This window comes from Camelus bactrianus, chromosome 7, assembly GCF_048773025.1.
Source record: "Camelus bactrianus isolate YW-2024 breed Bactrian camel chromosome 7, ASM4877302v1, whole genome shotgun sequence".
In the NCBI taxonomy this organism is placed as follows: domain Eukaryota; kingdom Metazoa; phylum Chordata; class Mammalia; order Artiodactyla; family Camelidae; genus Camelus; species Camelus bactrianus.
This window is the reverse complement of record NC_133545.1, coordinates 36,603,259-36,615,645: the sequence shown is the minus strand read 5'-3', so window position 1 is coordinate 36,615,645 and position 12,387 is coordinate 36,603,259. Positions and strand designations below refer to the sequence as shown.

Sequence of the window (12,387 nt, the reverse complement as noted above, 5' to 3'; positions counted from 1 at the left end):
AGCATCAGCAGAGCATCATACAGCTTATTGCTATCCCCGGAAAAGACCAAAATTTGACATGCCATTTCTACTGAAAGCATACCACTTTTGCATTATTGTAAAGTCAAATCATTGTTAAGTCAAACCATCATAAGTCAGGGACCATCTGTACATAGACACACAGAGAAATGTATATGTAACTACAGTTACATATCTATGTATATATGTGTGTGTGTATATATGGCTTTTTTTCTGAAGTGTTTAGCTTGCAGACAGGATGCTCCTCTACCCTTAAATACTTTAGAGTATGTATGTATATATGTAAATATATATGCACTCTTGACCCCTGAACAACTCAGGAGGGTATGGACACTGCCCCCGGCACTGATGAGGATCCATGTATAACTTAAGAGCCAGCCCTCCGTATCTGAGGTTCTGTATCCATGGATTTGACTAACCACAGATCATGTAGTACTATTGTATTTATTGAAAAAAATCTGAGTGTAAATGGACCTACGCAGTTCAAACCCATGTTATTCAAAGGTCAACTGTATACATATGTATTTACATATGTATGTGTATATGTGTATATCTATATATAAATCTATAGAATCCTACCTACCTACCTATCTAGAGAGAGACAGAGAGAGAGAGAGAGAGAGAGAGAATAAAGCAAATATAGTAAAATGTTAATATATTGGGAATCTAGTTGAAGGACACCTTGGAATTCTTCAACGTTTTACTATGTGTATGTGTATAAAACTTTTGCAACTTTTTTTTAGGTTTGAAATCATATCAAAATAAAGTGGTGCAAATTGAGTAGTAAGTTGGAAAATGACCTCACTGTGGCCTAAATGGGAAATCTTACAAGACATGATATTCAGCTGGACTCATAATTAGATAACCAAAGGTGTTGGTAGGGCAATTTGGTAGCAGGATCAAGGTGAGAAAGCACGGATGTAGCACAGCAGGGTATGTTCAGGGAACAGCAAGTGATTGAGACCTGTTCTTTGAGCACATCCCTTGGTATTGAACATTAAGCAAAGTGGGCAGTAAAGCCATTTGCAGAGTAAAGATGTGATGGGAAATGGACAGAATTTGATAAGGATTCAAACGGATAAGAATAAAAGGATTCTGAGCAACATTAAAGGTCCAATTAGTTGGAATAAATTTGGAATGCAATTGGCTCAATGCTCAGCAAGCCAGGAAAAACAGAAAAAGTAGATTAGATATTGGCAAATGAAATGAAGCAAAAAGGACAAGGGGCCGTGAAGAATGGTATAGATGTGATTTCCCTTGGGGTCTGGCAAGTGAGGCATAAAGGAGGCTGGGCAGTGTTTGGGGAAGAGCCCTGGGAAGGGCCAATGACAGGTTCTGGAAATCTTTGACTAGTCACAATCTTGTTTTCTCATCTACTATTTTAGGGGGCTGAATTAGGTGATCCCTGCCAGATCCTGCTTTAAAAAAAAAACTCCCTTGGCCTCCTTTTCAGAATAGATGTACTACTTAGCATGTGGTCTCATAGAAAAGGGCAAGGTGGGAGGTGAGGGCTAATACACAGGCATGGCTACAAATAAACTGTAACACTTTAAATTTGACTGAAAGTTGGGAAATGATAATAGACTGAAGGTTAGTCCATTCTAACCTTCTAACCCCCAATGGAGGGGGACTGCGGGTTCAGTAGGCACGAGCAGCAGTGGACAAAAGCTATGGATTCAAGATTACAATCAGGAGGCCAGTTTTGGGATTTGAAAACTTGGAGATGGAGCACTTCCTAGTATTGATTAGTGTCCAAGTGTGGCCATATATATGGTGGACAAGTAGAAGAGATGAGGAGATTAGTAGAGTTGGAAGGTTTGAGGAGTGTTGAGGTCAGAGTGTAGAAGGTTGTGGTTACAAGAATTCATCAGCAAACATTTCTTGAGGGCCTAGTACATGCCAGGCATGAATGGTGCCAAGGAAGACAGGGATGGGGTCAGGCTGTGAGAAGCAAGGAACAGGAGAATGAAAGTGGATGTCATGAACACCAACATTTGGAAGGGCTAGTGAGCGAGGAGAAGTACCATGGAATGGAAGCAGTGTGTGAGGAGAAAGTTTTGAAGTGTTTGGAAGATAAAGAAGTTCATGACAAATATCAGTGGAGTATAATGAACCTTCTTGTTTCAAATTTAAGGAAAAGGTTTTATTTTTGATGTTCAATAAAGAGACTCTGATGTTTAAGAAACATGGACTTCTGCTATTTTTAAATACTGAGTTACCTTTCTTCTATATGGGCTTGTGAAAAAATTAAAAAGTAGAATCTGTGAATATAGCTTTGAGAACTCTAGGTACAGAAAATTAAAGTTAGCAATATGTAAATTATAGTGTGATAAGTACATAAAAGAATTCTTCACCTTTATGAAAGGATTTATTGTGGTCCTTTAAATATGAATTCCCTTAATACCCTTATTAACCACTTGATAAAGTAAAAAGGAGATTAAAGCTGTATACATTTTGAGAATAGATGATTGAATAAAGGAAATATGACTGCAGTTGCCTTGGATTTTTGAGATAATACAATATGCTAAAAAGCATACACACAATCTGTTTTCCCTCGCTTTGGAATATGAAACATTTGATTGATTGAATTAGAAAAGTAAAAAAAAAAAAAGGGCTAAACCATTCAAACTGTTAAAATATAATGCTAGTGACCACGAACAGTAAAGATTGTAACAAATAAAATAGCCCTTTTAGTAAAACATATATAACATCTTTGATGGTTCTTATTTCTAATAAATGTGTAAAAGAAGTGGCCTTTTAGCCAGATAACCTGAAGTAGAGAACTTGACTTTAATCCTTCTTGTCACTGCCTTATGGTGAGATCTTGGCCTTTTTGATTCCTGTAAAAATAAAGATATTTACATCATTGTATTACTTTGTGAATGAAATGAGAACATGTACAAATATACTTGGAAAAATTAATTGTAAATACATAGCATTTGGAGTGTCTTATTGAAGTAAATGTTTTTTTCAGCCCTCTGTCAATTTTATCTGTGAAAGACATGACTATCATTTTCTTTGTTGGAAAGAAAGGATCTCATAAGAAGCAAATACTCATTTACTAGGGCCACATTTAATCTCTAGTTATCTCTGCTTCAGAGCCTTAATTCTATTCTAAATTAATATAATAAGCTGTGGTCTTTACCTAAATTATAAAATAAGCTGTGGTCTTTACCTAAATAACTGTGGTCTACCTAAATAAATATCTTTACCTAAATAACTTTTTATTTAAATAACTAGGGAAGACACTTTTGATGACTTTCACAGTATTAACATTATTTAGGCCAAATTGTATAGTCCAACTGCTAAAATCATGTGAAAATAACACGTTTATTTCCTTTCCTAACTTAGTAGTTAAAAAAACTTCTAAAGCAATTGATTGCTATTTATTCAGCACTTTAGATATAACTCAAGAGCATATTACCTCATTATTTGAGTCTTTGGTGATCAAAGTAAATAAATTAACTGAAATGTTGAGATCATAAACAAGGCAGATCTGGTTCAAATTATTAGGTGATGGTCTTAGACCAATCACTTAGCCTCTTTGTATCTTAGTTTCCCCATCTCTACAAAAGGAATAATAGTTATCTTACATTCATTCATTCAACAAATACCTTCTGAACTTCCATGCCCTGAAGTTGCTAGGTTATAGCTATACACAAGTCCGTGCCATTCCATGCTTACACTCTAGTATAAGAGGTAGATAATAAGCCTAAATACATAACAAAAATAACCCCACATAAGTGGTAAATGCAATGAAGAAAATAGAGTAATAGGACAGAAAGTGATTTGGTGGCAGAGAGGAGGGGTGTCGCCACCTGATCAGCGATGTCTTCTTTGAGGAGGCAGCACATTCAAGCTTAGACCCAACTAATGAGGAACCAGCCATGAGTAGAATCTAGGAATGTCCAGGGGGTGGAAAGTTCTCGAGGCAGGAAAATTTTGGCACATTTTTATGACTAGAAGAAAAGTATATGAGGCTGGAGACTAGCGGGAAAAAAGGGAGAGTATTTTGATATTTGGAGGTTATGAGGATACTAGGAGAGGCAAGTAAGGTCCATATCATGTAGAACCCTGCAGATATGACAAAGAATTTGGATATTATTCTAATTGCAACAGAAGACAAACTGGCTCTAAACAATATTGGCATTGTATAATTTACATTTTAAAAAGCTCCTGCTCTATAAATACCTAAAATTAATAAGATAGTTCAGAATGTTTGCAATAATCATGTTCCTATATATCAATAATAGTTTAAAAATACAATTTAAAACATACCATTTATAGAAGCAGTAACAACAAAAAAATACACAGGAATAAATTAGAGCTTAAAGATCTTTATGGAAGTATATTATAAATATTTTTGGAAGATATTGAAGTAGGTCTAAATTAATGAAGATATAACCATGTTCACGAATGGAATGGCTTGATATCACAAAGCTGTCAATTTCCTCCAAGTTATTTGATAAATTCAATACAGTTCCAGTTAAAAATCTCAATTTTTTTCCTTTGTGGACCCTGGCAATGTGACCCCAAAATTTATATAGAGGAACAAGGGGACAAAATTAACCAAGTCAATTTTAAATTTGCCCTATCACATATCAACACATAATTAAGACAGTCTGATATTAGGAAAGGAATAGAAAAATAAACCAGTAGAACTAAATAGACCTATATATGCATGAAAAGTGGCATTACAGGTCAGTGGGGAAAAGATGGACAATTAAATAACTGCTGCTAAGACATTGTTTATCCATATAAAAAACAAGATCAATCCAGATAATTTAAAGACAAAACCATGAGAACCTGTACTTTTTAGAAGAAAATATGGGAGAATATCCCTATAATCTCAGGATAAGGAAGAATTTCTTGATCCATAAAAAGCACAAACACTAAAGGAAAATATACATGTATTTAAGTACATTAATAGTAAACATTTCTGTACATCCAAGACATCCTAAAGTGAAAAGACAACCCATAAACTATAAAAAGATATTTGCCAGCCAAAAAAACAGTTATTTTCCTGGAAAATAGTAAGCAAACAACAAAAAGCCTACAAATCAATAAGAAAAAGACAACCACACAGAAGAACTGGCATAGGATATGAAGTTGAAATTCACAGAAAGGAAACTGAAAGGCCAATAAACACAGGAAATAATATTTACTTTCATGAGTAACAGGAGAAATGCATACAAACAAGGACAGAATCTAAATCAACTATACTTCAATTAAAAAAATTACAAGAGAAAAAAGAATGACAGAATCTAAAATGTATCCAAGTATCAAGGAGGCACTGGAGTAGCAGACATGCTCATATACTGCTGATTGGAATATAAGTTGTTAGAATCATTTTGAAGTGCAATTAATTTTTAATATCTGGCAATAATATTGGAATATATTTTTGAAATAATCCTCTAATTCCTAAGGATATTAGTCTAGAGAGAGTTCTGCATATATGTATAAGGAGACATAAAAATTGTCATGGCATCATGGGATCTTTGGTAAGAAAAATTAGATATGAGCTAAATGTCCACTAATGAGATAATGGATACATAAATTACAAGTACATTAACACAATAGAATACAGCAGTGAGAATGAATAAAATGCAGCTCTACCTATTAGTGAGGATGAATCTCATAAACAGAATATTGAGAAAAAAGACCAATTACAGAAATTTTTACTTACAGTAAAAATAAAATTTACATAAAACACTATATATCGATATGGATATGTATGTAGATGTAATAAGAGTACATATATTTCATGAGAATGATAAACATCATTACTATAGTTCTACCCCTGGGGAATGGGATTAAGGAGGAACACCACAGGAGACTTCAAAGTTACATATTTTTTAAGCTTGGTGGTGGGTACATAGTTACCTGTTTTATTCACTAATTTTTTTGGTAAACTGGAAATATTTCATAACACAATTTTTAAAAGAAGAAAAGTAATTCTAGCTTATAAACTGAAGCATGAGCTTGTGGGGTTACGAAGGGAAACAGGGAGACAGGAGATGCAGGATTCTGAGAGAGCAGACGTCAGCCTCTAGCACGGCTCTGGCAAGTAGCAGGTGTTTAACAAATTTCAGCTATTGTGTGGTGGTTGCTATAATCATCATTATCAGGGTAAGGACAGGGGGACTGTGAGGAAAGATAAACTAAACGTTTTGAGTAGTTATATCGAGCTACATGCTTATTTATCTCTTAGTCTTGACTGGAATTTAGTTATAAAGAATCAAAGGCTCACAGGCCAAACCGAAAGGCACAAGGCTTCATAAATTTCTAACAACTCAATTTCCAATGTTGTGTAAACTTCCCCCTAACTCCCCTCACCCACAACTGGCCCAATACACACACCACTTTCCTGTCCAGCACTCGAAAAAATTTCAAGCATCTTTTCTCTTTGGTTCATAAGTGGCATATTTTAAGTTAAATATTAAATAATTTGATACACCAAACACTTGGGTAGGGCGTTACTTCTCATTACAGAATACTTTTGGATCTCTGTTAATTTTCATCTCATTCTCCTAAACACTCCTAGAGAGGCAGGACAGTTGATTATTTCTGTTTTACAAGTGAGTAAACTAAAATCCAAAGAGGCTAAATCAGAGGTTCTTAACCTGGTGACCATTCGCTTCATAGAATCCTATGTAACAGACTTTATGACTGAGTGGGCATTTGCCAGCTTTAATTATATTTTCAAAGGCATCTATGACTCCCCCAAAATGTTAAAAAATTGTAGGGTAAATCTTTTGTCTAAAACCTAACAAAGGTCACATGGTCCTGGTGGAGCCAGGAACCTAAAGAATTTCTTCCAATCCGGCACTCAGAATTCTTTTCATTATTACCTATAGCACCAAAACTCAAATTAGAGATATTATTTACGTTTTATAATGTTTACTGTCAGCTAAGATGGAAACGTTATACGGAAACGTCTTACCTGGGAGAAATAGTTTGGTTTGTTTAGCTGTTGGGCAGTCACTCAACAATCTACACAACGTTACAGGTGAACAAGTCAAAACTCGTTTGTTGTCTTTATAACAAGCCCTAGCACAGACTTGCTAAATAAGAAATGAGTCAGATACAGTAACTATACAACGTATCTTACAATTCTAAGTCAACTAGAAAGATTAATCGTGAGAAACAGCTTGATCCAGTGGTGGAAAGCGGACTGTGAACTGAGAACAGGACTTCCATTTCTCCTGGACCAGTTAATGTCTTAGGGTCTCCCTTCTCTCAGCTGTAAAAGGAAGGATTAAAGCGGGTGGCTTCTCAGAATCCTTCCAGCTCTAACACTGTATGCAGTTTGATGGGATTAAAATAAAAAGGGACAAGAGTTTTGGGTGTAAAGTCTTCACACATGGTCTGTTACTGTTAACCTTATTTTCCCAATGAGAAAAGCCTCCAGTGCTCAAGGTGGGGTCACCGGTCATCGGCCCCGAGTGGCCGGGGGCCCACCAGACCTGTCCCTCAGGAAGGCCTAGCCTGAGTGCCCCCTGGGGTGAAGAAGGGGCGGGCGGAGAGAAAGCTTTGTAAGGTCAAAGGTCCATAAAGGCTCTTAATCCTAGATGCAGGAATGAAGGAAATCCGGAACGCCCAAGCACCGGGATGCATTAAGGATCGGCTCAAACAGGGTGGGGTGCGCGAGCGCTGGGGGTGGGGCTTTGAGCAGAGAGGCAGTTGAAGGGCCGGGGCGCCGCAACCCCGCCTCACTCGTAGCCTGGGCTAGGCTGTCACTGAGAAGAGGTGGAAAGGCCACCCTTGGGAAACACCGGGCCCCGGCGAGGCCCCGTGATCCAGCGCCGGGGGCGGGGAGAGGCGTGCCCGACACTCTCCCCACTCTGCGCGCATGCGCCTGGATCCGGGCGCTGAAATTCAAATTTGAACCGCCGCTGGAGGCCGAGTCCGACACTGGAGGCTGCGAGCAGAGAAGAGAGTAGGCTGGGAGGGTTCCCTGCCCCGGACTTCTCGACTTCTCCAAGGGACACACTGAGCCGACACTCACTTCTTTTCTTTTTCTGAATTTGAACCACCGTTTCCGTCGTCTCGTAATCGACACGCGAAGCCCGGGGCGATGGACCCGTTTACCGAGGTGAGAAAACTTGCGGGCTGAGCCAGCCATGAGCCCTCTTGGCCCCCACCCTCCTTCCCACCTTCTGTCAGCCTCGGAGCCCACCGAGGGGAAAGCGCGTGCGCGCGCGTGCGCAGAGTGTGCGTGCGGGGGTCGGGCTGGGGAGGACCCAGGAGGACCAGAGGGGACCGCGGATGCCGCTTGCTCTGCGGCCGCGGTTCGTCCGCGGTTTTGTTCTTCTTCTTGTCCTGCAGATAGGTGAAGTTCTGGGTGGAAAGTTTTGAGTCTGTCCTCAAAGACAGTAGTGAAAAACCTCCGTCAGCCCCGGTTATTTTATGCCCCTCGAGTGGATCCCTGTCTCTTCCAGTGTTGAAGTTGGGGCCTGACCGAACAGGTCCTGTTGGAAGTAAAAGCGCGGATGACTTGCAGGGTGGAGTCGGATGTCTTAGTGACTCAGTGCTATGTGTGCAGCCGCCGCCTGGAAATGGATTGGAATGTGATTTGCGGGGTTCGTGCAGCCCTCACAGGAGCTATGCCTTTAAGGATGCTGTGAACAAAATGACAGCAAAACGTTAAAATGAGTCGATTCCTGAAACCATTGCATCTGTTCCTATAGTCAATAGTGCTGTCAGATTCTGTTGCTCAGCTAACTACCGATGAAGTTTTATACCTGGGACTGACACTAATTGAAAGGAAACATTGCTCGCCGAAAATGTGCAAACCAAAATTAATAGCCCACAATTTAAAAAACTAGAGTAAAGAAATAAACCATTTTTGTGTGTGCTTATGAAGCATAACGTCACAGGAATACTTATCTGTTCTTTGGAAATTGAATGTGGATTAATTACACCGTTATTTTGTCGATTATTTCTCTAGCTTTGGCTTCTTGTTGGCAATATACGTTGACAGGAATTTCGTGTGGCCAGTTGTCCACTTCCTTTTCTCCCACGGTAGTTCCTCTTTCTTAAGGTTGTTGTGCAAGTTTCAAACAGTTACTTTTTTGAATTGTTGCAAAGTGAGCCTAAAAATATCTCTACACTAGACTGAAAAACTTAAATGGAGAGTAGTAATTTTTTTTTTTTTGGAGATGTAGTTACGATTCTATAAGTTAAGTCTAAGATATTGAAAGTTTCACAGAGTTTACTTGCATTCAAACACCACTGTATATATTTTTTTCAAGTTCTCTATCATCTTGTGGAAAATACATCAATTTGTTAACCTTAATTAAATCTTCTAACAAAAATCCAGAACACATTTTACATTAGCTGTATAGAGCTAGTCATGTACCATATATTTTCCCCTTACGTTGATTATATTATGCTACAACTTAGAATAGGATTCCTTAAAACTTTAGCCCTATGTGTTGTTTCTTCTTTGTATTCTCCTAAGTAGCTGACAGGAACAAAGCATTTGGAAAGTTGAAAATATACTTCATTCTGCTTAAAGATGTCATTCTGAAGCTAGTACAAATCTCATTTGAAAGAAACTTTTATTTAAAAGAAGCCTTTCTTTTTAGAGTGTGCTCAGAAATATGTATGGGTTATATTATGAAAAGTTAGATCAGTTGCAGTTGGAAAAAACAGCTTTGACATCTTTTCCTTAATTGGTAATGAGTGAGCTATTTGAATTGGTTCCAAAGATTAGGTACTTAATTATAGCATTCACAACATTTTTGCACAGTGAAACTAACTAGTACAGTTCCTTGTCTGAAAAAACAATTGAAAGTCAGTTCAAATGACTTTTTCAACCAGAGTTCCTTATCAGAACCACAAAACCCAGAAAATTATTTACAAGAACTATTTTCTCAGTTTTCCCAAAGATGATTCTTAATCATGCCATCCTACAGGCATAGGAGAGATGTCAGTTCATTAATGCCAGGGCATTAGGGATTAATTCTCTTGGTAACTCTGATTGAGAAAGGCTACAATCGTCCTAAAGTTTTGTTTCCTCAAACAAGGCTGTTGTGCACTGGTTCTCCTCCCTGCTGTCACTAGTACCGTCTGGCACACTCTTCCTCTACCTACCTCTTCTGCCTGGCAAACTCAGATTTAACCTCCAGGTTATAATTCGATTTCCCTTCTTCCGAGGGGAGGTCACCTTTCACAATAGCCATCTCACTTGCATTTATTTACTTGTTGAACACATTTCCTGTTAGATTGTGAGCTTCATGAATGTAGGACTCCTGTCGTATTCAGAGAAATGTTTTCCTAACATCGAGCACAATCCAATAATGTTCTGCCGAATTGATATGGAGAACTATTAAGTGCAAATTATTTTACAAACAGATCATTATATACAGTAGTAATTATTAGAACACTTTAGCAATGTTCCTTTTCTTCATTATAGAAAATTTCAAATTACACAAGTATAATAGCTCCTCATGCATTCATCTCCCAGCAACACATGGCCATATTGTTTTACTGCATTCCCTTCTAATCCCTCCCACTGAATTATTTGGAATCAAATTCTAAAGATCATATAATTTTATACATAAATACTTTAGTATTTATTACTGAACATTAAAGACTTAAAAAAAAAACTTGATCATAATGCTATTATCACATCTAAAAAATAGGCAGCAGTTCCTTAATGTCATCGAACTTTCTGTCAGAGTTCAGATTTCCCTAAGTGTCTAATGTTTTTACAATTTGTTTGAATCAGCTTCTAAACAGGGTATCCCTAATGTTCTTAATGGGCCAACCAGATAAAAAATCCATCTTGATTCATGGATGAACAAGCAGTTAAGGCACGTTTATTATTATGATTAGCTGATAGCATTAAGAAAGTTATGTTGATGATATAAAGTTGGTTAGCTCTGCTGATAATAAATTCTTTAAAAGAGCAATTGGATTTTGTCCAAAGGTAGCTTATAGCAAAGTGGTTAAGAGTTCAGACTCGAGCCTGGGTCTGAGTCTTGCCTTGCCGCTTCTTAGCTATATGACCTATGGCTTCTTATTTAACCTGTGCCTGAGTTTCTTCATCTGTAAAACAGTAGTAAAAACAGAATTTTACCAAATCAGATTTTGAAGATGAAATGAAATCGTGTGTGCAGACACTGAAAGTACTTTGTATTAAGTCCTATATCATTAGTGATTGTTGTACTTGTTAGGTGGGTTTAAAACTATAAACTTACTACTCATAATACTGGTATTAGCCTCTTAGTCTGAAGATCTGCTTGGGGTGATGGTCATCCCAGTCTAAGATTAGCATAGGGAAGCCCAGAGCTAGGTGTGCCAAGTCATAACTTTTTATGTAGGAACCTTAAAAAAGAAAAAGCTACAATTAAAACACTATGTAAACCATCTTTTCTTGTGGTATAAATAGACAAACATACTATTACTGTTTTGAATAGAATTTCTCTAATTTTCCAGAATTAGGTGAAATCTCTGTGATGACCTGAGAGAATGCTGCTACAATATTTTGAAAATAATAAATTTATTGAGTCCACTCTGTTTAAGAAGGCAAGGGAATCAGTAACATCGCCTAGAAAACATTTCTGTCGGAAATGATTTGAGCATGTGGGGCAGAAATTGCTTAAGGACTATATGCTTCAGTTATGTTAGATTCATCCATGTGGAATATCTTATTTCCTGATTACGTTAGTAATTTGCAGTGGTTTTTTTTTTAATGCCTCTATTATTTGAATAAGGAGGTATGATAATGAAAGAATATACCTTATAAATAAAAGAACCCTTAAATTCCTGATACACTATTGCAAGGAAGGGTGACTTACATTTTTTTGAGCTGAGTTTATGTATTTTAGATACATCATTTCTTTTAAATTAATAATCTTTGGTGCTTAATTAGTTTTATTTTACAGATTAGGGAACTTTTTTGGATATCTAATTTTTTTAATCTTGAAATTTTTGAATCTAATGTAGCAATAGAACACTTGTGTATGTTTGAATGTCAAAACACGTTCTTTTGTGACCCATTGGTCATAGTAACTGAAGATATACTGACTCAGGCATTCTAACAGACCAGAATGGAATGTGGGTGTGTCCATGAATGAATATCATTAGGCTAGTTTTGTATCTGGGGAGTGAGATATTTTATTGTGGGGGAAATGATCAGACATGTATAAATTTGTGTAATACTATCACTTTTGAGTTTGTTGAAGACTTTAAAGGGTGAAGGTCTTGTGTTTTGGAAGGCCTTTGGCTCATAAATTACTCTGTCAGTGACACAGCATTTAGATTGTGTCGCTTCTTTGGCTGAGAATTCATTCCTAAGAAAAGGAGAGAGTTGTACCTTCTTCCAAGTTTAGCTCATACTTCTTTTGCATACTCAGAGGG

At 37.3% G+C, this 12,387-nt stretch overlaps 2 protein-coding genes across 6 annotated transcripts in view; one reads left to right on the top strand and one right to left on the bottom strand.

Moving 5' to 3' along the window:
* The window catches only part of MATCAP2 (microtubule associated tyrosine carboxypeptidase 2), a 55,925-nt gene extending 46,898 nt beyond the window's left edge, over positions 1-9,027 (bottom strand). Inside the window, exons 1-2 of the mRNA XM_045516959.2 lie at positions 8,027-9,027; positions 2,789-2,858 (exon numbers count right to left, since the gene is read on the bottom strand). Coding sequence (XP_045372915.1) covers positions 2,789-2,858; positions 8,027-8,143 — 187 coding nt within the window. The 5' untranslated portion in view covers positions 8,144-9,027. The remainder of the gene's footprint in view (positions 1-2,788; positions 2,859-8,026) is intronic.
* Positions 7,716-12,387, top strand: part of ANLN (anillin, actin binding protein) — a 50,770-nt gene continuing 46,098 nt past the window's right edge. For 3 of the 5 annotated variants that reach the window (XM_074367233.1, XM_045516956.2, XM_045516955.2), the window contains exon 1: positions 7,716-8,113. In XM_074367233.1, coding sequence (XP_074223334.1) covers positions 8,096-8,113 — 18 coding nt within the window. In that variant the 5' untranslated portion in view covers positions 7,716-8,095. The remainder of the gene's footprint in view (positions 8,114-12,387) is intronic. The other 2 variants (XM_074367235.1, XM_010955398.3) reach the window with 1 other exon arrangement.